This window comes from Meriones unguiculatus, chromosome 4, assembly GCF_030254825.1.
Source record: "Meriones unguiculatus strain TT.TT164.6M chromosome 4, Bangor_MerUng_6.1, whole genome shotgun sequence".
Classification (NCBI taxonomy): Eukaryota; Metazoa; Chordata; class Mammalia; order Rodentia; family Muridae; genus Meriones; species Meriones unguiculatus.
The window spans coordinates 53,822,063-53,847,945 of record NC_083352.1 but is presented as its reverse complement, the minus strand read 5'-3'; the positions used below and the strand labels follow the sequence as shown (position 1 = coordinate 53,847,945).

General features: G+C 36.4%; 1 protein-coding gene across 5 annotated transcripts in view; it reads left to right on the top strand.

The window, feature by feature from the left end:
• The window catches only part of Clcn3 (chloride voltage-gated channel 3), a 78,661-nt gene that overhangs the window by 35,321 nt on the left and 17,457 nt on the right, over positions 1-25,883 (top strand). For all 5 annotated transcript variants that reach the window (XM_060381818.1, XM_060381821.1, XM_060381820.1 and 2 more), the window contains 8 exons: positions 9,806-9,963; positions 13,215-13,314; positions 14,619-14,806; positions 16,982-17,104; positions 18,159-18,365; positions 21,438-21,518; positions 22,946-23,491; positions 25,189-25,375. In XM_060381818.1, the coding sequence (XP_060237801.1) occupies positions 9,806-9,963; positions 13,215-13,314; positions 14,619-14,806; positions 16,982-17,104; positions 18,159-18,365; positions 21,438-21,518; positions 22,946-23,491; positions 25,189-25,375 (1,590 nt within the window). The remainder of the gene's footprint in view (positions 1-9,805; positions 9,964-13,214; positions 13,315-14,618; positions 14,807-16,981; positions 17,105-18,158; positions 18,366-21,437; positions 21,519-22,945; positions 23,492-25,188; positions 25,376-25,883) is intronic.

The following is a 25,883-nucleotide window of genomic DNA, read 5'->3' as shown; positions in this document are numbered from 1 at the left end:
GGATAAGTAGATAATCTTCATATTTATTTTTCTCTAGTTTTGTGTCAACCTTCAGATTTAAAATGTTAGTCATGAAATTAATAATATCTTTTAAAAGATGGAGAAAATAAAAGTGAAAGATCACTATTTAGTAAACAGTATCATTTACTAAACTTCAGTTTTATTTAGATATGTATCTGCAAGCTGTGTCAATGAGCAATGTTGTAGGCTACAGTCAAAAGGGCTTAAAAAACTAGTTTCTGAGTATACACCTAGCGGCATAGTTTAATTTGTGTAAATAAGGGGAGGCTTTCTGTGATGTAAGATGAATCTTGAACAACTTGAGGGTGAAAGTGGGAGTGTGTTATTATCACAGCAGTTTTGGAATGTGTATTCAAAGAGCAAAACATTGCCCATGACTACTATTATAACATCTTTTTTTTTGTCTGTTTATGTGCACATGCATGTGCAAGTGTGTGTGTGTAGGTTAGAGTCGATATTGGGAATCTTCCTCGATCATTTTTTAAATCTTATTATCTGAGGCAGGGTCTTAAAGTTAGACTCAGCACTAACAACAGATAAGGATAGTCTTACTAGCCCCCTTGCTTTTGTGATTTCCTGTCTCCAGGGCTGGAATTACAAACTAGTTGTCATGCCTTCCTGGCATCTAATGTGGGTTCAAGACACCTAGACACTGGTGCTTTGTGATATGAGCTCTCTAATCACCTTGGCACACAACACGTGTTCTTGTAGCATTCTAAGCAATATGGGAGAAAAGCGATGAGGAGCCTGGAACTAAATGGAAGAATTCCCCTGATGATTCTTGTGGACAGGATGAGACCAGTTGTCCACAGCCTAAGTGCATATGCACATGTGTTTAAGGAGAAGCTGTTGACTATTCTGAAGCCAGTCTTAAGACAAAGGTGTTTCCATACCTTAGACATATATACCAGTTATGAAAGTATTTTTCGACCCTGTCAGTTCAACGGCAGTGACGTTGGGCCAGAGATGCATAGTCGCATGCCTATCCCACTGCACACTTAGAGTGTGGCCGTGATCTTTTCTCTCATAGTGTTCTGGCTTTGTTTTTCAAAGACAGAAAAGACTAGAATACAGACTGGTTCTTTCCTTACAGTGTTGCTACGAATGAACTGTACTAACAAACATGTCTCCTGCACAATATGTATTCAGCAGGTGCTGGTAGTTTTCAGGCATGAGCTAGTTAATAGGTTCTAGTTTTGACATGGAAAAGTTATTTTAATTCTGATGTGGCTCACTTGATATTCTTTTTCATGTATTATGTATGCTTTGGTATTACATCTAATTGCCTAACTCAAGGCCACAAGACTCTTATGTTTCCTTCTTAGGGTTTTAAATTTTTAGCTAACCTTAATTTTTGATTTTGGATCAATTTGTGTTTTTGTTCATGAGTATGCATGAGTTGAGGATCTAGTTCCATTCTTTTGTATGGATAATCATTCTCAGCATCAGTTGTTGAGAAGATTATTCTTGCCAGCTGGTGGTGGCTTATGCCTTTCATCCCAGCACTTGGGGAGGCAGAGGCAGTCAGATCTCTGTGAGTTTGAGGTCAGCCTGGTCTACAGAATGAGTTGCTCCAGGACAGCCAAGGCTATACAGAGAAACACTGGGACTGGGAGGGAATGAGGGATCGGGACACGGCTGGGATACAGAGTTAATAAGAGCATGTCTGGTTGCATGCGGGTTGATGCCCCAGATCCCGCCTCTGAGAAAAAGGTATCGGACGGGTCTGATGCTCTTTGGGTGGATGACACCTAAATGAACATCGGTACAAAGTCCCAATTTATTTCTAATATCAGAGATCAGACCTCTACTCTTGCCTGATGCGTCTAAAACAAAAAGGGGGAACTGTAGAGAGCTGCGGAATGCTATGCCTTAAAGATAAAGCTGGTTTCCGCCTTCCACCTTCCCGATGGTGAGTGCTCTCTGTCACAAACAACTCCATATTTGGCTAAGGCTGAGGATCTGGCTTGCTCCCATGTATGTGGACCTATCTGCATTGCCCACGTGGCACGCCTGGGTTGGCTACCCAGAGGCTATTTAAGCTGTGGGCTGGCTTTCCCCAGGGTCCAAGGATTGTTCAAGGTTCCTGAATAAACTGCATTGAAAAAAAAAAATGTAACTGATAAAAAAAACAAAACAAAATAAAATTAAAAAAAATAAATAAATAAAAAGAAAAAACACGGAAAGAAAAGATTATTTTTTTCTCTATTAGAAATAGATTTTTAATGAGCAGTTAAATTATTTTGTAGATAATTTAGTAAATGATGCATTTTATTTCCATGAGTATCTGAGTGTTACAAAGTTCTATGGCTATAGAAGAATGAAATGAAGCTCAAGTCCTTTGTATAGTTAATTGGAGAAGTCACTTGCAAGCCAGTTAACTGAGTTTTTCTAAGTGAAGCCTTTCAGTGATTTTTGATATTTGAATTGTGAAATTGTCACTATGTTGCTGATCATACTTTTAAGTGATTTGCTTTTTTATACATATTAACATAATTAATTTTAGCTAAAAATTTGAGAATTCCTTCCCAAAAGGTAGAAGATAACTTTTTTCTTCCTGTCCCTTTTGAGTGTTGTCAATGTTTTGAGCTAAGATTAATATTATATGATTTGATCATATTAGATGAGTAAAATATAATACAGTTTGATAAAGTTTTAGGCAAATATTTGAACAGAAATTAAGGGCTGTGTTTTTGTTATTTCCTCTTGTCTGTCAAATATTAAGCATTCTTGTTACTTACCTGCTTCTAGTCTATTCACTCATGTCTAGGCTCAGAGTGGCTGAGAAAATGGACCTATGGGCTAAGAGGTTAATAAGTAATGTATGCTGGATCACAAAGCTAAGAGGTAGCAAAGCTGGAAGTTGACTCTCTCAAATCTTCTAAACACCAAAGTGCATTAAGGTCATGGGATTCCTTTTCTAGGCTCCTCTGAAAGAAAATAATTTGTCCAGACTTTCTTATTGCTACATTTTAACTGGTAGGTATCTATAAGTAGGCATTAGATTGGCAGGCACAGATTCTTGGTGGTCAAACCTTGAGATAAATGTCTGTGTGTGTGTGTGTGTGTGTGTGTGTGTGTGTACATACATACATACATATTGCATGGCAGCAGGCAGATTGGTCTTAAGTTTGAGAGCTACAACTTTCAGATCAGTTTTTATATAGTTTAACTTCTTGGAATCCAAGTACCGGAAGCCATCGTACATCATTTTGATAGTTTAGCTGTTAAATGAATTGATTTCATTTGTTGTATCAGTGTGTCTGATTATATATCCAGCAGCTTTTTTGGATGGACCCTTCCTTCTTTTCTTCTCTCCCCTTCCCTCTTTCTCCCTCCTTTCCTTCTTTTTCTTTTCTCTCTCCTCTCTGTCAGAGTTCAAATCCAGTGCTTGATGCTTGGTAGGCAAGCTACATTCTAGCCTCATACTTTTTTTCTTGGCTGAGGTATGTATCTAACAGATGTCAACAAGACTGCATATTTCATAGGGTAAAGTTTTCTTTAAAAAAAAAAAAAAAACCTTGAGGTATGTTGCCAGAAGAGAAGTAAAGGGATAATAAGTGGATAAAATCAATATGGGACTATTGTGCAAATAGTGTCCCTGTGATGAGGATAATTACTTGGTTATTTAATCATTTTAAGTTCCGAGGTATACTGATTATTAATAATGAATATTTGGTAGTTAGTTTTGCAAAAAGGACAAGAAAAAGTTACAATAATAGGAAAAGATGGCCAAGAAAAAAAAATATAATTCAGATACTGTTTGCCATGGTCAGGTTATCTAAATGTTTAAGTTATCATGGGAAAACAGCTCATCACAAGTGAGATGCGTGCTCATTTAATGACATGGCTTACAGAAAGCGTGACTGAAAAGGTCATCACCTAAACAAATATGGCCAGCTTATAAGTAAGTCTGGTCTGTATATTTCACTTTCAGGAACTGGAAAGGATTGAAACCAATCACTAGTTTATTGTGACTCTCTTGTGTACTTGGTTCTTTCTGATTCTTTCCAAAGTACATCTCAAGTTATAGGGCAAAGTGGATTATATGGCTTCTTCTAAGCCCTTTACTTTATAGACTTTGGAAATCTAGAAAAGTATCTCTCATGCTCAAAAGTATTTGCTTTTATGATTTTTTCTTTTGTATGGGGTTTAGATTTCTTATTTTTAAACGTAAATAATAGTGAGTAAAGTATTATTTCTTTATTTATTTCATATGTATGAGTGTCTTACACATGTATGCACCACATGTGTGCAATGCCAAGGAGGGCAGAAGAGACCATCATAGTCCCTGGAAATAGAGTTAGAGATGGCTGTGAGCTGTCATGCTGGTGCTGGGAACTGAACCTAGGTTCTCTGCAAGAGCAGTGAATGGGAATGTTTTTCACTGCTGAGCTATCTTCTCCAGCACCAATACCACTGAATTTTTATATTCTACTCTTTTCCCTGGTAACACATGTCTCTGATGGTCTGGGGAAGTTTGTGGACAGGATAAGGAAATAAGGTCGTGGAACTTCATTCGTAGTTCCAAAAGATATTCTACATGTCTATTCTGTCTCTACAGATAAACAAACGAGGGCAGCATTTACAGTGACAAATAACATCCTATCAGTTTAGGTTAATAAAATCCAATTTTAAGGGGCATTTTTTGCTGAAGACAAAGCATAATCAAGAAAGCAGTGGTCTGACAGCTTTTATTTTAACCTCAAAGTTATAAATTTTTTAGAGTTTATTTGTATATATTAATAAACTATTTTCCAGAGTTTATTTGTATCTGTCAGTTTTAGAAAAGCCATATTATCATTTCTGTATTAACTAACTCTTGAAATACTGTTTTTGTATAAAAGAAGTGTACCCTAGTTTAAGAGAAGTACAAGAGAACTTGTCTACTTCATGTGTAAGATGACGTTGAAATGTAAAGTTGCTTACTGAAAAATTTAATAACATGTAATTGATTTCTGTTTATTTCACTTTTGCATGTGTGTGGTTTTTGTTTGTGTGTGTATGTGTGTGTGTGTGTGTATGTGAGGTTTTTTTTTTTGTGTGTGTGTGTGTGTGTGTGTTTGTCACAATTGTATGCTGCCAGCAGAAGCCAAAAAAGGGCATTGAATCCCCTAGGTATTGAGTTACAGATATTTTGCTGGGAACCAAACTTGGGTTCTTTGGAAGAGAGTAAGTCTCTTTGTACCTTTGTATCACCTCTCCAGTTGTCTGTCTTCATGTCGTTATAGTCCTCTATTATTATTATTTTTTTCTTTCTTTTTTTTTTTTTTTTTGAGAGAGAGGCAGGGTCTCTCAGTAAACTTAACTTTGAGCTTGCTAACTGGGTAGAATGACTAGCCAGCAAGCCCCAGGGATCTGCTTGTGCCTTCCCTAACATTTCTCTGCTGCACCTGCATTTTTACGTGAGTTCTAATATCTGAATGTAGGTCTTTATGCTTACCCAGCAAGTACTTTACTCTTGAGCCAGTCTTATCTCTGTAGTAACTTTCTACAGTAACCTCAGGGATGAGGGCATAGTTTAAATGGTACACCTAGTATGCATGGTCCTAAGCATTGAAGGAAAAAAAATTTCAGAATTTTCACTTACAGAAGTGAAAATTAGTACAAAGAATCCTCCATTCTTTATCTGAATTCCTGAAATATTAGCATTTTTCTACATTAGTTTATTCTGTCTTTTGTTCTTCGTCTTTGTATTAAATATGCCTTGTTATGTAAAACAAGTGACATTTTCTGTAGATATAATACTTGGAATATACTATGGTTTTAATTATGTTTAGAGTAAAATTTAGAAAAATAAGTTTTTCTCAAATAAAGAAATACATCTGTACATAATTATATTGTGTTTTTTTTTTTAAATTAGAATGACGTCGGTATAATACTCTTAATTGAGCTAGATATTTTCCAGTAGGCCAGTGGCCTTACTGCATTTCCTGGTCCATAATCTAATCCTAAAGCACATCTTACAGTTGTCATGTTGCTTTTAATCCTGAACAGTTCATTGCCCATTATATATATATATATATATATATATATATATATATTATCAGATGTACATCTGACTGCATGTATGTCTGTGAGGGTGCTGGATCCCTGGAACTGGAATTACAGTTTTTTTGAGCTGCCATGTAGGTGCTGGGAATTGAACCCAGGTCCTCTGGAAGAGCAGCCAGTGCTCTCAACAGTTGAGCCATCTCTCCAGCCCCTCATTGCTCATTCTTAATCTTCTATAATTTTAATATTTTGGCAGGGGGTGTTTGTTTGTTTGAGACAAGCTCTTTCTCTGTATCCTGACTGTTCTGGCACTCGCTATTAAGGCCAAACTGGCTGGCCTCAAAGTCAGAGATCTGACTACCTCTGCCTTCCTAGTGCTGAGATTAAAACCGTGTACCACCATGGACAGCTAATTTCAACAGTTTGAGGACTAAAAAAGGCCCTTTTGCAACCAATTTTGCAGAATTTCCTTATCTTGGGTGTATTTGGTTTGTTCTTGTTGAGAGTGTCTTTATTTTTGCCTAAAATGCCACAAAATATTGTACATTGTTCCAGGGGTTCTTGACACTTTCTTCCAAAAATATTTTTAGCTTACTAATTTTAATGTTATTATATGAAAAGCAAAGTAGATATTCTTATATTTGTTAAGATATTATAAATGCTTTATAATTTGATAAATGGTATTTTCTTTTGAAAATGCGTTTAAAGCTTTAAATATAGTTTGTATTTTATGTAAGTGAAAGTGAACATTGCAGTGCAGGGATTGTATCTTTAAACTGTTGAACAATTCCATAAAAATATTTATTCCTGTAACACTTCTGCCAGAATACTGAAATTGATGTACCATTCTCTTTATAGACATGTAATACCTTCTTAAGGCAACCATTCAAACGTATTCAGTAGGGAGATGAGACAAGTCTGTTAAAGAAAAGGAAATTAGATATTCATATTCTTATACCTTATTTCTCGGCATTTGAGTAATGAGGGAAACAGTTTGCAACTCCCAGTGTATTTCATTGGCTTAGATCATAGCAGTGCTTAAGTTCTTGGGTCAGCATGGGAGCTCCGTGTTTTTCCTACTTCACTCACAAACCCCAGGTTTAGGAGGACCAACCTTTTGCTTACTGCCTGGGAAAGGCTCCTGCTTCAGACTTGCTACATCATAGTTTGTTGCTGTTTTGTTTGTAGTTATTTCTTTTTTTAAGAGAGTATTTTTTTTAATTTTATTTTTTTCTTATTAGTTACATTTTATTAACTCTGTATCCTAGCTGTATCCCGCTCCCTCATTCCCTCCCAATCCCACCCTCCCTCCCTCATCTCCCCTTGCCCCTTTCCAAGTCCACTGATAGGGGAGGTCCTCCTCCCCATTCATCTGACCCTGTTTTATCAGGTATCTTCAGGACTGGCTGCAAAATCCTCCTCTGTGGCCTAGCAGGACTGCTCCTCCCTTGGGGGGTGGGGAGGATAAAGAGCCAGCCATTGAGTTCCTGTCAGAAATAGTCCTTGTTCCCCTTACTATGGGAAAACAATTGGTCACTGAGCTACCACAGGCTACCCCTGAGCAGAGGTTCTAGGTTATATCCATACATTGTCCTTGGTTGAGTGTCAGTCTCAGAAAAGACCCCTGTGCCCAGATATATTTGGTCCGTGTGGAGCTCCTATCCTTTCCACATCATACTAACTCCCCTTCTTTCATATGATTCCCTGTACTCTGCCGAAGGTTTGGTTATGAATCTTAGTATCTGTTTTGAAACACTGCTAGGTAGAGTCTTTCAGATGCCTTCTGCGGTAGACTCCTGTCATACGTTCAGTGCACATCCCATCTGTCTTTCTTATGTCTGCATAAAAGGAAATGAGATCATTTAAACCAGACAGCCAAGCACGGGTCATCTAGAAAACTCACCTAATCCTTAAAAGTTAGGGAAAAGTAAATAGCTCTTTTTATTTTTTGTTTTTATTTCATTTTTTTTTGTTTTGTTTTGTTTTGTTTTGTTTTGTTTGGGACATGCTTTTTCTGTGTAGCCTTGGCTGGCCTGGAACTCATTCTGAAGACCAGACTGGCCTCGAATTCACGGAGATCTGCCTGCCTCTGCCTTCTAAGTGCTGGGATTAAAGGCATGCACTATACCTCCTGGCCTTTTATTTTAAATCTATTTTTGGCACAAAGTCTGTAGATTAAGGGTTGGCAAACTGTGGTCATGTGATAAATCTTACCCTTCTTTTCTTCCTTCCTTTCTTGTCTTTCTTTTCTCCTTCCTTCCTTCCTTCCTTCCTTCCTTCCTTCCTTCCTTCCTTCCTTCCTTCCTCCTTCCTTTATTTGTTTTTATCTGGCACATCTTCGTCAGAATGCTTTAATATTCATCCACTGATGTATTTCTTTCTGAACCTTATTTTGTGTTACAGTGGCAGAGTTAAGTAGTTGTGACTGAGTGGCCTCCATGCCTAAAATACTTACCCTCTAGCTTTTGGATGACTTTTGTATCAGATTATAAATACTTTGGCATTCATGTTTTTAACATTTAACATTAACACATTTAAGGAAATTCTGCCCATACTATGCTTAATTTTTAACTTATTCAAGAATTGTACAGATATAAACTGAAAGAAAAATTACTACTAGGGAACTTGCTGGTTTTATATCATTTGTGTATGTCTTAGTTACTGTTCTATTACTGTGAAGAGACAGCATGATCAAGGCAGCTCTTAATTGGGGCTTGCTTACAGTTTCATAGGATTAGTTTATTATCCTGGTGCAAAGCAGGTAGTCATGGTGCTGGAGCAGGAGCAGAGAGCTGAGAGATCCATAGGTAGCAGGGTGGAGGCAGGGAACGGGATGGTGGGGGAAGAGAGAAATACATGGAGACTGGGCTTTGCTGAGCCTTTGAAACCTCAAAGCCCACACCAAGAGACCCATCACCTCCAGTAAGGACACACCTCCTAATCCTTCTGCAGAATTCTGGTGGGGACTAAGTATGCAGGTACATGAGCCCATAAGGGCATTCATAGTCACACCACCACAGCATATATTAGATGTGGTAGCTTTTTGTTTTCCAAAGCGTTTATATTTAATTTATGAACTTTTTTGTTAAGATTTTACATAACTCACAGCTCAGTGCATTCAGATACTTAACAATTTGCATTTCTCTATGTGTTAGATTAAACTTATTTTTATATTTAAAAGCTATCTGTATTTTTCAATGCTGCAGTTGTCTTTTTACATCCCAGAACTTTCTTTAGACTTGTTTACTCATATAAAACATATAGTAAATATGTCTCAAAGATTTATTTAACCCTAATGAAGGAATCAGCATGATAACAAAACCAACTCAGAGAAGAACATGTGAGCCAGAAATGTATATAGTTTGCGATGGAGAGAAAATTCTAAGACATGAAACAACAAACAACAGCAAAAAAATCGTTCACAATTCTGACATCGTTCCTACTGAAACACAACTATTCACAACTTACCACACGAAAGTCATTTTTGGTTTATTGGTCTTCACAAGTTGTCTTCTATTTTATGGAGTGTATTTTGTTGTTAGTGGTAAATGGTACTAATTCACACAAAATTATCTTGGCCAGAGTATCAAGTGACCTTTAGGCTGTTTGCTAATATAACTGTAAGGTCATGAGTATTCTTTTTGCCTTATTTCTAGTTTTAGATAATCAACATTTCGTCTATTTTTTCAGTGATTTTTGTGATGACATTTACAACTTACCAATAGGTAAATAGGTTGCAAAGCTCACTGTATGTTATAAAATAGACTCTTTTTTCTTTTTTGTGCTACAGGAACTCATTATACAATGACAAATGGAGGCAGCATTAATAGCTCTACACACCTGCTGGATCTTTTGGATGAGCCCATCCCAGGAGTTGGTACATATGATGATTTCCATACTATCGACTGGGTGCGAGAGAAGTGTAAAGACAGAGAAAGACACAGACGTGTAAGTGTTTTCAGTGTTTTATAAAAAAATAGTGCAAAATGGATCATTTAAAATTACATTTCTGGCAGTGATCTATTCACAGTCTATTCACAATTTACCAGACAAAAGTCATTTTCGGTTTATTAGTCTTCACAAGTTGTCTTCTAGTTTTATGGAGTGTATTTTGTTTGGGATGGTGGGGGAAGAGAGAAATATAGAGAGACTGGGCTTTGCTGGGCTTTCAAACCTCAAAGCCCACACCAAGAGACACATCATCTCCAAAATGTTATACATTAAAATATATTTTAACATGTCCTATATGGTACATTTCTCCCCTTTATCTTGGTGTTCCTCTTTTAGTGCCTGCATTCCTTATAACTCTGCATTTTTCTGGACAGGGTTTGAGGTAACTTAAAAACAAACAAAAGCATGCAAATAGACAAATTAGGATGGAAAGGGAGAAATGCAGGACAAGAGTTGGGTGAAGACAGGCCAAGATTAATGAGGTCACCAAGATACTTGCTTTCAGCATCTCAGCAGCTAGAGCAAAAGGAACTTTGTTGCATAAGGCTAATGAGAAGGGAAGATAATGTACAGAGGAAAAAAAACATTTTGTAGAATTTTGCTGTGTGTGTATTTTTTTTAACATTTTATTTCCCAGTAATAATTGCTGAGATTTATTCTCAAATTGTATCCTGCGTAAAGTTTTTTTTTTTTTTAATGTACATATAAGCTACTTTTTTTTTTTTAAGGGAATAATGGAAAGAAAATTGAGGCATGGTAGTTCATGCCTATAGTTCTAGCAACCAAGTGGCTGAGGTGCAGGAGCCCAGTTTAGGATAAATAGCAAGACCCTATCTCAAAACAAAAGAAACCCCAATCCCAAATCCCACAGTACAGTGAATGCATAAAAGAGACAAATTTTACTTGAAGTAAAAATACTAAATTTCCAAAGCCTCTTTATCTACCTACTTGTTTGTGATATCTGAAATTTACTTTCAAAATAAATTTACCCAAATTGGCTGCAACCTTTTGTATTGATGTTTGTTTTTGTGTGAAGCCTGAGCCTGCAGTAGATTGAGTTGTGTATGAAACGTACAGATTGTTAGCTGCTCCTGGCCTGAGGGCATAACTGAAAAGAAGCATATGAACCCACTGTTCCCATCTCCTGATCTGCACTCACATGCTCTTTGAACTAGAAAAAATATTGAGAAACCTCAAAAAACTTTTGTTTATATGAATTAATATTTCCCTGTTAAAGTAAATTGTAGTTCACTTAAAAATTATAATCACAAACCCACATAACTAATAGTACATAAAAACAATTCAGTTTCCAAAATAAAAAAGTATTTGGAGAATGATTTCTTTTTTTTTTTAGCCTCATGATTGCCTGGCTTTAATAATGAATTCTCATATCTAATAATGCATATCTCATCTCTCCATAATAGTAGATTCTCATATCTGCTTTTGTATTCTAATGTTATGTTTTTTGCATAAAGAATAAAAAGAAAATCTAGCCTCACACAGTTGTAGTTTGGAAACCTATGAATATTTCAATAGCCTTTTAAGATTGTCATAGCAATTTTTTGATAGAATAGTATAACAAGTAGTAGTTTCTAAAAGATTAGCTATTATGTGCATTCTGACATTGTCAACATTTCCTCTTAGTACATTAAAATACATTGCTTCACCTTGAATTTTGAGGATACGCTTTCTTAACATGAAATTATGTAGAAAGTACTAGTTTGCTGACCTAGGTGGATTATCAGATGTAAGGAGTGGTTGGTCAGTTGGTTGGTTCGGAATTTAACTCATGATACACACAATCCTATTGTGCTAGAAATAGTTTCTCTTGCAGAGTTTCAGGGGTTTCATGGGCTTTTTAGGTTACCTGTGTTTTTTTCTTTTCTTTTCTTTTTCTTTTTTTTTTTTTGAGAACCATTTTATTTTCATTTAGCCCATATTGATACTTTTTATTAGACAGTATCATAATATGAGAAACAGAAAATTACCACTGAGTAAAATGCTTTATTTTTTATTGTTTTTAATTTGCTTTACAGGGAGTATCAGCAGTCTTTTTAAAGAAAGTTTTTATATACATTATAGCTTACTTGACTAATACTGTATTTAGGTAAACATTTAGGTGATTTCTGTATTTTTTTTAGATTGGTGATACATCAACACTATTACAGATAGTGTTTCTGTACTGAAACTACCCTAGCAAGTGATAATTAAATGACTGTTGTATACAAACAGAAGAACAAGAAGAATGGCAGAGACTCTGTCTGAAAATGACTTAATATTATCTTTTTTAAATGTTCTTATTTTCTTTTCAAGAAAAAGAAAAAAAAATGTAACTTAGTGATTGTTTATAAGACATGCCCTACTTCCAGATCTAAAAGTAGTTGGTATCTGTGTTTGGATGCTTCTGTTTGAAAGGAATATAATTTCCTTATTCACCTTAGAATTACTATGTCTCTTTAATTGGTTTTTATGGCTTTTGAATAGATGTTCCACTGGAAAAAGAATAGGTCATTGAATTCCAGCTATAGCTCTCCTACAGGATAGTTGATTGCTGAGACCCTAGATGGACAATAGAGCTTCTTTTAAAGCTAAGCTGTGAACAGGACAGAAAGAAGCTAGTTAGGGATGATAGGCTTAGAAACACAGGAAGATGGGCTAGCTGTGCCAGTCTTCATGAGAGGAGATGGGCATCAACTGCCTTCTTCTTGTTGTTATCCTAACTACCTACACTCACAGTTGAGGACATTTTTCTTTTGTCTTGCATAGTGACAGAAGAGTCTTGGGCTGTTACAAGTGGGATTGGAGCTGTACACCTGTGTGTTCACAGTTCTTTATCTTTGACCATGTTTTGTATGAGCAGTTTCTGTCCAATTAGTTTTAACTTTTAAACATGATTATATTTTACTTAAGTACTGAAGCCAGACAGTTTACCTGTATTGTCTAAATTCTGATGTGTAAGCTATCTGTGTGTAACAGTTAAGATCTGAATTTGATATAGTTTGAAACTTCTGTGTGGCTTATGAGCCCTTCACACTCAAATCCAGAGGTTCTTAGTAAAATGCAGATCTTTGCATGGTGCTTCTTTTCTGAATTCTAGGTACAACTGTCCTACAGAGTGATTTTTGTCCCAAATCTGCTTTGTTATTTTTTAATTTACAAGATACTTTTGTGTTGTAATAATTTAAGAAAATTACACTCAAGAATTGTAGAAATACAGTTTATGAAGTAAAACATATTTCTAATTTCAGATCAACAGTAAAAAAAAAGAGTCAGCATGGGAAATGACAAAAAGTCTTTATGATGCCTGGTCAGGATGGCTTGTAGTTACATTGACTGGACTGGCATCAGGTAAGGAAAAAGTTAAGGTAAACCTTTGGCTTTGTTTGGTTTTGTTTCTACATTAATTGAATAATTCTCCCATCCTCTCCTTGAATTTTTACCATAAGACCAGGAGACAGGTTTCTGCATCGTGATTTTGTCTCTGGCACTTTGTCTCAACTTAGCCGATCTCTCTAGAACCCGTTTCAACGTCTGTGAATGAATATCTTGTATGCCAGCATCATAATCAATAGCTACTACTTGTGGTGCAGTGTTCTAGCAGCTGTCCATGTATTTAAGTCTGATGGCAATCTCCATCATTAACACATACCGTGATATAGATGAGGGACTAAGCACGAGAAAAGTGAAGTGGCGTGGCTGCAGCCTCATAGCCGTAGGTGGCTCCGTACATGGTCTGTTCTTGTAGCACTGCACTGTCCAGTGTGGTTACCAAGTCCCTAGAGAGAGGAGTTGAACAACCAATCTGAGTGTCACTACGGGTAGTTTTGATCACTGTCAGCCTCCACCATGAAAGACAAAACATGAGAAAGTAAGGTACTTGTGGAGAATAGAAGCATTGATAACCGGCATTCATACAAATTTTGTATTCTATCCATGTGACTCACTGATTTCCTGTGGTAAGAATGATCTAGGTTTGGTTGTAACTATATTTTTAGTATTGTGTTAGTAAGAAAATTTTCATATGTATAATTTTTTGTTAATTAAGAAAAATAATAAATTTATCATGAAATAATTCAGTGAATGCTGTGAGCTTTTTAAATTATATTTAATGAACATTTTATTATTTCGTTTGTTTGAAACATATAACTAGCTATACTGGAACTTAATATGTAGACAAAGGCTGCCTTCAAACTCAGAGATCCATGGTCCTCTGCCTCCCAAGTGCTGGGATTAAAGGTGTGTGCCACCATGTCTAGCTATGAGCATTATATTTTAATGAGATTGTATCATTTATAAGTCTACTGATTAAGTTTAGGATGGAAATGTGCTGAATTGACATGCTTATTTCAGTTGCCAGAGTTGTGACGCTCCTTTCAAGTAGCTGTTGTTTTTAAAAATGTTGTATTTTTAAAATAACTTTCTCTCTTTTAAAAATTTTAGTTTTAATGATGTGAGTCAGTTTTAATTTCAAACAATATTAATTTTATTTTAAAATGGAGCTATTTATAACTAATACACATGAATTTAAAATTTTAAATTGAGATTTAATTTTTAATTGACCCTTAATTTGTAGGATATTTTTGCTTTTTATTAGGTGGCCTCAGCTCTCCTTTAATAGACATTTTTGGACCATTTCCAATGCATTCTTTCAGGCGCACTAGCTGGATTAATAGACATTGCTGCTGACTGGATGACTGACCTAAAGGAAGGCATTTGCCTCAGTGCATTGTGGTACAACCATGAACAGTGTTGTTGGGGGTCTAATGAAACAACATTTGAAGAGAGGGATAAATGCCCACAGTGGAAAACATGGGCGGAATTAATCATAGGCCAAGCAGAGGTAAGTCTTTGCTCACAAGTTAGTCACTGCTGTAGATGTATGTGTCCACTTCTTTTAGTTAAAGAATTAGCCATCTATTAGGTGATTGTAACCTGTACTGAAGGAAAGAAAAAGTCTGGAAAAGACACAAATACAGTGAGAACAGGTGCAGATTGTTTCAGGCAGCTTTTGTGTTATTTACCTAGCATAATCATATGAATATATGATTCATATAAACGTGGTTATGATATAGATTTATAGCAAGTTGTGACAGGGAAGTATATAGTTACTGCAACAGGAGCTGTGTAAAGTTAGTATAAAGTTATTAAAGTGGAATAACAGGTCACTAAGGTTAGAAAATATGAATTATAGAAGTACAAGATATACTTTATAACTTATAAAATCAGCCTTTTTAGGTTGAGATACCTTAAACTCATACATTTAAAATTTTTAAACATACATTTTTAATTAAAATAGAATTATATCCTTTCCCCCTTCCCTTTTCTCCCTCTAACACCTCCGGGGTACTCTCCTTCCAACTCCTTCTCTGCCATTCTTACTCTTAAAATGATATTTGATTTTTCTCTTATTATTGTTACGTATATTTGTATCTAACTGTGTATGCATGCATAAATATGTAAATACTTCATGCTGAGTCCATTTCTGTTTGTGTATGTTTTTTCAGGGCTGACCATTTTGTATTGAATTACTAATAAGGGGCTTATCCTTGGAACAGGCTCCCTCTCGCAGCTGTCATTAGTCCCTACAGTTCTTTGTCTGGGGCAGGGGGAGTCTGTGATAGTTCCTCTCCTTCCACCTTAGTGGGTCCATTGTTCTGGTCTTGCTTATGCTACCTGTTTCTAGGAGGTACTGTTTTAAGGCAGATCTTGGTATTTTGGTTCTAAAATCTTTCTGCTCCCTGTCCCCTGAGCCATAGATGCAGGAGCTGTGGCATAGATCTATCCAGTGGGGCTAGGCTCCATCGGATCAATATTGATTAACAATCTCTTGATCTCTGCAGTATGTCCAGTTATGGTCCATTTGCCAGGAAAGGTGCCTCTCAAACAAAATGAGTTACTGGGCCTTTACTGGAACTAGGCTTATGTATTTGCAAATGGTAGAAGGTCATATGTTTTTCTTTCTAGTAGTACAATATTTAATATTATTATAATGATGTTCTAAAATAAAGCTTAAATTTAGGATACTAAATATATTTTATATATTCATATATGGACATGTTTTTTAAAACTTTTGTTATTGCCAAAGTTTAGGTCGAAAGAATATTTTTTTGTTATTATCTTCTATGTGTTGTTTATTACCTGGCTTAATTGAAGTCAGTTTAATGATCTTCAGGAGAACTGAAACAGAATGAAATCTGAGTACCAGGAGCTGGAGAGGTTCACTGGTTAAGAGTCGTCACTGCTCTCGCAGAAGCTCAGATCAGTTCTTAGCACCACATGGAACTGTATAACTTCTATGCCCTTTTCAGTACTCTGTGGGCTTCTTCATGCATGTGGTTCAATAAATGCACACAGCCAAATGTACACCCACATTAAACAAACAAATAAGAAATCTACAAAAGAAAGAAAAAATCCAAGTGCCAACACAATTTTACCTCTACCAACAATTTTTAAAACATTTGTGGGTAGTCATAGGTCAATGAATAACAAGTCTATGTAACAAGACTTTAGGAGTCAAGAAAACTGGGAAAGTTACTAAATGGGAGTACACTTTTGGATTTTATGTAAATATCTTGTTCACATAAAGCTTTTATTATTATGGAAATAAACCAAGACCTACCCCCCCCCCCAAAAAAAAAAAAGGGTTTCTCTGGGTAGTCTTGGCTGTCCTGGACTCATTTTGTAGATCAGGCTGGCCTTGAACTCATAGCAATCTGTCTGCCTCTACTTCTGCCTCCCTGGGTGCTGGGATTTCATGCCCGGCAAATTTTAGAACTTTTACCCAGTTGGTATATGATGGCACGTGCTTGTAGTCCCAACTACTGGGGAAGCTAAAGCAAGAGGATTTCTTTAGCCTAGAAGTTTGAATTTGGTCAAGGCAGCATATCTGAATCCCAAATCTAAAATCAGTGTGACAATAATGGTAAGTTTTACATAAGTTTCTTATGTGGCAGGCACTTGAATTGGTGGTGCACTGTAAATTATGTTCATACTCTGAGCTGTTTTTGCTTTTTAGGGCCCGGGGTCTTATATCATGAACTACATAATGTACATCTTTTGGGCTTTGAGTTTTGCCTTTCTTGCAGTTTCCTTGGTGAAAGTATTTGCTCCATATGCCTGTGGCTCTGGAATTCCAGAGGTAAGTCTTTTAATGTTCATTGAAAGATAATTGTATACTTCTTTTTATCTGTAGGAATTGTACTTTTTAGAAAATAGCTTTTTTTGGTTAAAATGAAAAAGAAAATTAAAAACATACAAGCTGGGGCTAGAGATATCTGTAATAAAAAGGCTTATCATCATCAGTAATCTCTCCCCCCCCACATACACACACATGCGCACACACACACACGTGCACATGTGCACTTCTTACCACTAATATATAGCTCATAAGTAAGCATATCACGTTTAAATAACAAACATTTCAGAAGTGTTTTGTGGCATAAAGTTCTTTGGTGGATTAGTTGATGCTTTGCTATTTGGTTCTAATTTTAATATTCCCTTTTCTTTCTAAGTCCGTTGACTAGATTAAATAAGCTAATGACTCATAAATTTGGTTGTTTTTATGTTCTAAGAAAATAATTTGAACTGAGGAGGTTAGTAGGATAGATGTTTGCTTTTATTTCATCGGTAGTAATTTAAAAGAGAGTAACACTTAGGCTTGAACTCATTTAGCTCTATTTTTAATTTTTTTTAGTGTTTTTTTTCCTAATATATCTTATTACAGTGATTTTTTTTTTTTTAAAGCTATGTAGGTAAAGTTATTGTGATCAGTTGTCATTCATCCTCTGTGGTATAGGTAAGAAAATACCACGTGATTACAGTGTGGTGAGAAGGCAGAATGTCTTTATTCTTGACAGACTGAAATGTATTTAAATACTTTGTACTTATTCCTACAACAGAACTTTTCAGATTTGCCTTTAATTAATTGCATATCATTATGGTCCTGCCTTTACTTTACCATGATCCAGCATTTTGATTTGTTCCTGAGATAAGATTACCTCTTAGTTTTGGTTGACTAATTATATGATACAGATTTATTATATATGATGAAATAGTTTTTTTAAATTGTGAGTTATTTTATACTTCACTGACGTTTGGTAAGTAGTTTGTGAGTGAAACATGAGACTGTTTAGCTCGTTTACATTTTCATGTTTCCTAAAGGAACTTAAACTGCCTTCGTTATTCCTTTGTAGATTAAAACTATTTTAAGTGGATTCATCATCAGAGGTTACTTGGGAAAATGGACTTTACTGATTAAAACCATCACATTAGTTCTGGCTGTGGCATCAGGTCTGAGTTTAGGAAAGGAAGGCCCCCTGGTCCATGTTGCTTGTTGCTGTGGAAATATCTTTTCCTACCTCTTTCCAAAGTACAGCACAAACGAGGCTAAAAAGAGGGAGGTAAGTGCTGTTTGCATAGTTTATTGAACAGAAAAATGAATGTCCATTGAATGACGTCTGTTGAATGATTTTTGGATAAGTTATGTGTTCAGATTAAAACTTGAGGTTAGTCTGTTCTTGTTGTTTGTTTGTTTTTTCCCTAATTTGCACTTGTCTGGAATTGATTGCTGGTTTAGTCAGACTAGGTAGACCCTTTCAGTTGTCATTCATCCTCTGTGGTATAGGTAAGTTGATTTCTTCGAAGATCTTTGCTGGTTTTATTTCCATAGTTTTTGACATTATTGCTTGGGAAGGTGGGCTATATTTTCTTCCTGGACATAGGCCCTAATGTCATGGAAATGGTATGTGTTCCACAGAGAGCCTTCATAAAATCAGCATGGGGAAGTTCTGAGGGCCTTCAGGATGTTCCAAGTTTAAGTCAGAAGTTAACTATATAGGGAACATGGGAATCCTCTTTATTCAGATGCTTTGAAGTACTTCTGTTTTACTCTTCTAGGCCAACATGAACTTTTCTAGCAGACTAGACTTCAGCTCATGTTTCTTTCTTGTTGTGGGTGTTTCTGAAGGAAAAGCAGGATCCTGAGCATTTCTATAGACTTGAGTTTTTTAGCCTCATAATCTTTGAGAGTCTGAAATTATGTTTTCGTAAACTAAACCTACAGTCTTAGTACAGAGATCTTACAGGTGTTAAGGTATGGCTTTTACATCTCATCAAGGGTTGATCTCAGGCCTTTCATCCTGTTGTTACTAGTGTAACCCTCCCCCCCATACACATATTTTATGAGTTTCTTTATAGATATCCCTAAAGTGGATGATTTAAAAGACTCATATTTTCATATTTAAATGATAATTGTAATTCATCATGTATCTGGTACTTTGGAAGTATTAGCTCACATTGTAAAATTAATTTCTAGTAATTATTACTATTATAAAAATAGTAGTCATAGTATGGCACTGCCAGCCTCATTTATAAGTTAGTAAAGTAGGGCTTTAAAAGACTAGCTTACATGCTCAAGATAACAGACAGTTAAGTATCAGAATGTGGATTAAAATGCATCTTTCTCTGATTCTAAAAACTGTTTTTAAGTACTATGCTGTTATTATATATATATATATTTGTCTAAAAAAAAACCCTGAAATATCCAGATCCTGTATTGTGAGATTCTAGGTGTTATTCTGAGCACCTTCTATATATTCACTGAGTGCCATTATCACAGTCATGATAGAGAACAAGGAGACCAGAGGCTGAGGTTCTTTTTTTTTTTTTTTTTTTTTTCAATGCAGTTTATTCAGGAACATTGAACAATCCTCGGACCCCGGGGAAAGCCAGCCCACAGCTTAAATAGCCTCTGGGTAGCCAACCCAGGCATGCCACGGGGGCAATGCAGATAGGTCCACATACATGGAAGCAAGCCAGATCCTCGGCCTTAGCCAAATGTGGAGTTGTTCCTGACAGAGAGCACTCACCATCGGGAAGGTGGAAGGCGGAAACCAGCTCCATCTTTAAGGCATAGCATTCTGCAGCTCTCTACAGTTCCCCCTTTTTGTTTTAGACGCATCAGGCAAGAGTAGAGGTCTGATCTCTGATATTAGAAATAAATTGGGACTTTGTACAGATGTTCATTTAGGTGTCATCCACCCAAAGAGCATCGGACCCGTCCGATACCTTTTTCTCAGAGGCGGGACCTGGGGCATCAACCCGCATGCAATCAGACATGCTCTTCTCTGGGTCCAAAGCGGCTGACCCTGAGTGCAGTGCTTAGCCTCGCATCCTGAGCGTATCATTTTAGCTTTTTATGGTATCCAACCATGCTTGGGGAGAATGTCTTGCTTCAATGGCTGTAAAGGCCTGAATGATCATGGCTGCATCACACTGTTGTGAGACTCTAATCTTGCATATATACCACAGGCAAACCAAGGAGACCAACACCAGAAGGCCTGCTAACACTCCCATGCCCGCCCATTCCTTCAGATGATTCATGGCTGCAGCAATCCATGTTGATAATCCTGTGGCTAGTCCTGCGTCCACTCCGGTAGAATTTACTGTGACAATGGCCACTCTCAGCTGCTCCATCGTAGTATCGAATTCTCCAGTCCAGTTACCTAAAATATAGCTCGACAATTGTTTAGACAGATTTGCAGCGCAGGAAAAATTCTCATGTTGTATGCTAGTGACACAAAGTCCAGCATACTTTCATTGACAGAGGCTGAGGTTCTTATCACACCTGCACAGCCAGTGTGGGCCAGAGGCCAGCGTCATGCAAGTCATGCTCAATACAACCGTTTATCTTCCAGGAAATGTGTATAATTTGATGATTTGAAGTTACTCTCAGATGTTTACTAGTAGTGAAAGGAATAAAGAGTCTTAATAATAATTCAATAAATTTCCAAAGAAATTACAGTATAGGTGTTATCCTGCAGGTGGGAAGTGAGCAATGATCAAGTACCCCTAGAGAGTTGCTCAGGGGGCCTATAAAAATGTGTGTGGATTTTTTTCCCTTGAAATTATCTTTACCAACTGTTTGGTGACTCAAAGAGGCTGCTGTTTATACTTTTAGAATGATGCCTTTGGAACATACTTAGAATGATCAAGTGTGGCAGGATGTTCAGAGGGCATAGGGTAGTTATAGAGAAACTGTTTGATGAACTGTAATATCTTTGATAAGGCTTAGAGTAATTACTAATGATGAAGCTGTTAGCTCCAAAATCTGGACAATTTATATCCTACTTACAGTAAGTAAACATTTACTCCCATTCCACATTTTCTCCTCTCCTCTGTTTGTACAAACGTAAGTATTAAGGGTTGCTTGTATTCATTGCTTTTGCTTTACAATATATTCACGTTGGTATGTTTGGCATTAATGTTTTGACTGTACAGAAAAAGTGCAAATGAGTTTAAAATTAATGCAGAAAAAAATATCTTTTTAGAAGAAATGAATACTTGTCCCTTGGTTTGCAAGGAGGATATATAGGTTAAGATCAGAAGAGGCATTGGAATATTATGGAATACAAAAGTTTGTAATGTGTTTGAGTTGATAATGAAAGTAGAAACAAGCCACCCTCTCTTTCTAGGTGCTGTCAGCCGCCTCAGCTGCAGGTGTTTCTGTAGCTTTTGGTGCACCGATTGGAGGAGTTCTTTTTAGTTTGGAGGAGGTAAGTACAAAAGCAGAGAGCATTGAAAATGACAGAATTACATTCGTAGTTGTATCTTGGTGAACATTTTAGTTTTATAGCTGGTATAACTGAATTTAAGTTCTCAAGTTTACTTTTAGAAAGTTTTAAAGTACTTCTCACATAAAAAGTAATCACTACAGAATATTGTGTTTTAATTTTTTTTTCAAAAAAAGATTTGTCTTTAAATTATGTGTATGGATGGATCTTTGTTTGGGTATTTGGTGTGAGTGCAGAAGTCAGAAGAGGGCATTAAATCCCCGGAAGCTAGAGTTATAGACTCCTGCAAGCCACTGGGAGGAGGTGCTGGGTGCCCAACTTGAATTCTCTCTAAGAGCCACCTCTTCAGCCTCCTGCTTTAGCCTTTTGTTCGTGTGTAGATATTGTTTCCAGCTGAACTTATTTTGTTGACATATTTAAAACTAGCAAAATAGGAATTTTACCAGTTTTAGTAAAAGCACTAAGAACTTTATATCTGTGATGGCTAAATTATAGTCTATATTTTTATTTTTACTATTTTAAATCAATTCATAAGACTTTTAATTAAACTTATGATTTGCTTGTTTAAAGTTCATATGATTATTTTTTCTTATTTGTATGAGTATTTCTTAAACAGTATGTCTAAGGAAATAATTTTATTCAGTGGAATATATATTTTTTATAGAGGAGACAAATAACCCCCTTTTTAGTAGTTAACAATAATTAGTAAGAAGATGTTTATTTTCACCCGACACGATTGAATTAAATATGAAACCCCTTTGGAAAACTAAACAGTCTTGGTATTCTAAATGATTATTAAACTTTCATAATCAGTTATTGTGAATTTATAATTATGCTAATAAAACAAAAACATTTTTAACTTCCCATTGTCTTTGTTTTTTTTTTTAATTTTTCATTAAAATATTTTTTTTTTACATTTTATTTACTTTGTTTCCAGGTAGTAGTCCCCTCCCTCATCTCCTCATGGTCCCACCCTCCCTCCCTCTTCCTTCCCTGTCCCTCTTCCCTTGTCCACTGATAGGGGAACTCCTCTTCCTCTACTGTCTGACCCTAGCCTATCAGGTCCCATCAGGATCTCTGGATCCTCTTCCTCTGTGGATTAGCTAGGTCACCCCACCAGGGAGAAGTGATCAAGGAACAGGCAACTGAGTTTATGTAGAGACTGTCTTGTCTCCCTTTTCTAGGGGACCCATATGGAGACTAAGCTTTCTATGGTCTATATCTGGGCAGAGGATCTATGTCCTCCCTATGCATGGTCCTTGCTTGAAAAAGCATTATTTTTTCATTAGCACAGATCATGTAAATTCAAGCTGCAACAAAGCTTGAGTTAGTTAAAGTGAAGTTTATATTTACCCGAGTTATAGTTACTCAGAAATGGTGATCATTATTTTTTCTTTTCTATTCTTTAGGTTAGCTATTATTTTCCTCTGAAAACTTTATGGAGATCATTTTTTGCTGCTTTGGTAGCAGCATTTGTTTTGAGATCCATCAATCCATTTGGTAACAGCCGTCTGGTCCTTTTTTATGTGGAGTATCATACACCATGGTACCTTTTTGAACTGTTCCCTTTTATTCTCCTGGGGGTATTTGGAGGGCTTTGGGGAGCTTTTTTTATTAGGGCAAATATTGCCTGGTGTCGCCGACGCAAGTCCACCAAATTTGGAAAGTATCCTGTTCTTGAAGTCATTATTGTTGCAGCCATTACTGCTGTGATAGCCTTCCCTAACCCATACACGAGGCTCAACACCAGTGAACTCATCAAAGAGCTGTTTACAGATTGTGGGCCACTGGAATCCTCTTCACTTTGTGACTACAGAAATGACATGAATGCCAGTAAAATTGTTGACGACATTCCTGACCGTCCAGCAGGCGTTGGAGTATATTCAGCTATCTGGCAGTTATGCCTAGCACTCATATTTAAAATAATAATGACAGTATTTACTTTTGGTATCAAGGTAAGTGCTCATGTGAGATGATACTGGAATAATTTAAAGATATCCAAAATACTTATGTAGAATAAATGAAAATTTTTCTAAGTGATTGCTGTTCTGAGACCAGGATCTGAAAAGGACTTACTGGTCTGGATACAAGAGGTTTGTAGTAACTTCCTGAGACAGTGGAACAGAGTCTGTTTTTCTGCATTTTCCAGGCTCTAGGGGCTGTATGCATTCCTTGGATTATGCTCTTTTTTCTTGCATTTTTAAAGGCAGCCACAGCTAGCCAGATCTTTCTCCTCTAATTCTTAGAAATATAAATCCTGCTTTCACATAAAAAAAAAACCTCTAGTATTATTTTTAATCTACCTAGATAATACAGAATAATCTCTTGTTTTAATATCAGCTGGTTAACAACCTTAATTCTTAGCAACCTTAAATTTTCCTTGTCATGGTCACAGATTCAAGAGAAACCATTATTCTACTTTCTTTATCATTGTGGTATGCTAGCGTAAATTGACACTGCGGTCTTAGAATCAAATGCTGGCTCTATAAATAATGTGACTCTATCAGGGACTTAAAGTCAGGAGTCCTAGAAAATTGCTTTTCTTAGACTATATTTACAGCTTTCTTAGGAATGCAGACATGGCGAAACAAATGTCAGCTTGCTATATACTTTCTGTAAATCATGAGTCCTATACTTCCTAAAGCAGTTGGTACTTGGCAGGGATAGCATACATCCACAGGATAAGCTCATGTGGTGTAACCACTTTATTTCTGTGAGATTAGAAAGTTGATAATTTCGAGTTTAACATTCCTTTCTTTTTTCCCCCTTTTTTAGTCTGTTGACTATCAAAGTAAAATAAAATCAGGAAAAAATTTTACAGTAAGAAAAAGGGGCCATTATAGTTCCCTTTTGTTCAAGATTGCCTCAGTGTCATTCCTGTCATTAGGATTGCATCAAGCAGACTCAGTCAGTGGCTGCCTGCCCAACACTTGAGGAGCTGGATTTGACAGCTGGCAGGCCCTTGTTCAGTCCTGCGCTCTGACTGAGCCAGTGTAACTGAGGATTGTGAAACATATTTTGTCCCTTTGTATTATATATCTCTTTAGTTAGCTCAGAACTGATAATATGTTCTTTCCTTTCCTTTTTTTTTTTAAAGAATTCTTCTAATAGAGAGTTTTCTCCTTTTAGTTCATGTGAATTCCATTTTGAATATTCCATTCAAAATATTGGGGACTCTGGAAACACTTCTTGACTTACGCTGTAGCAGTTACAAGAAATAACATCTGCTATTTCTATCATTTTTTACAAGTATAATGGAAGTACAATCTTGGGAGCTTACTGCTTCAGATTTAACAGATTTTGCTTTATGGAAAATACCAGTTTTTTTTTAAATTTTTTTCATTTTACTATGAACTATTGAAAATTTTGTTACAGGCTAATTAAGGAGTCCACAGGATAAAGGATAAATAAATTCTGACTTATTTTCTCTTTGTCTTAGAGAATCTACTATATTACGTTGTTACTGAATTCAGAGAATTACTAACTGTTCCATGTAACAGGACTTTGCTGTAGTTTAATTTGTACTAGGATTTTAGAATTTCATTAAGATTTGAATGGAGCCAATAGTTAGAAACAAATGTACAGGACATAGTTTCAGTCACATGGTTAAAGGATTATTCGCTCATTAAAAGTGTGTTACTTGCTGTAACAGGTTCCGTCAGGCTTGTTTATCCCCAGCATGGCCATTGGAGCAATTGCAGGGAGAATTGTGGGGATTGCCGTGGAACAGCTGGCCTACTATCACCACGACTGGTTCATCTTCAAGGAGTGGTGTGAGGTTGGGGCCGACTGCATCACGCCTGGGCTTTATGCCATGGTTGGTGCTGCTGCTTGCTTAGGTAATATGATCATGTTTGCTTGTTTGTGGCTGTTTGCAAGTCTGAGAGAGAAAAGAGCAAGTGGTGGTATATTCACGTTTATTTGATTGCTAGGGAGAAGAGGTACAAGGTAGAAGGAAGGAATCATTTTAAAAGAAATGAAGCACTAATATTCTTTATTTGAGAACATTTGTTTAATGTAAAAATTTAATAATAGCTACCATATTTATAATATCACAATGCTTTATGATAGAAAACATCTTGGTATAACATAGGCTGTTGCTGAAAATAAAAGTGATGTTGGGCTATTCATTATTTATTATCTGCCCTGTGATTATCATGATGGTATTATTTAACCTGCTATCAACAATCAATAAAACACAGGCAGCTGTTAGACTTGTAATTGTTTTATTTACTTTGGGCTGGGCAGATATTTTCAACTACGCTATCTCAGTCACCCCACCGTCCACCTCCCAGCCCGATCCGATGCCATCCTCTTTAACCATACTCATCTGGGCTATCTTCCATC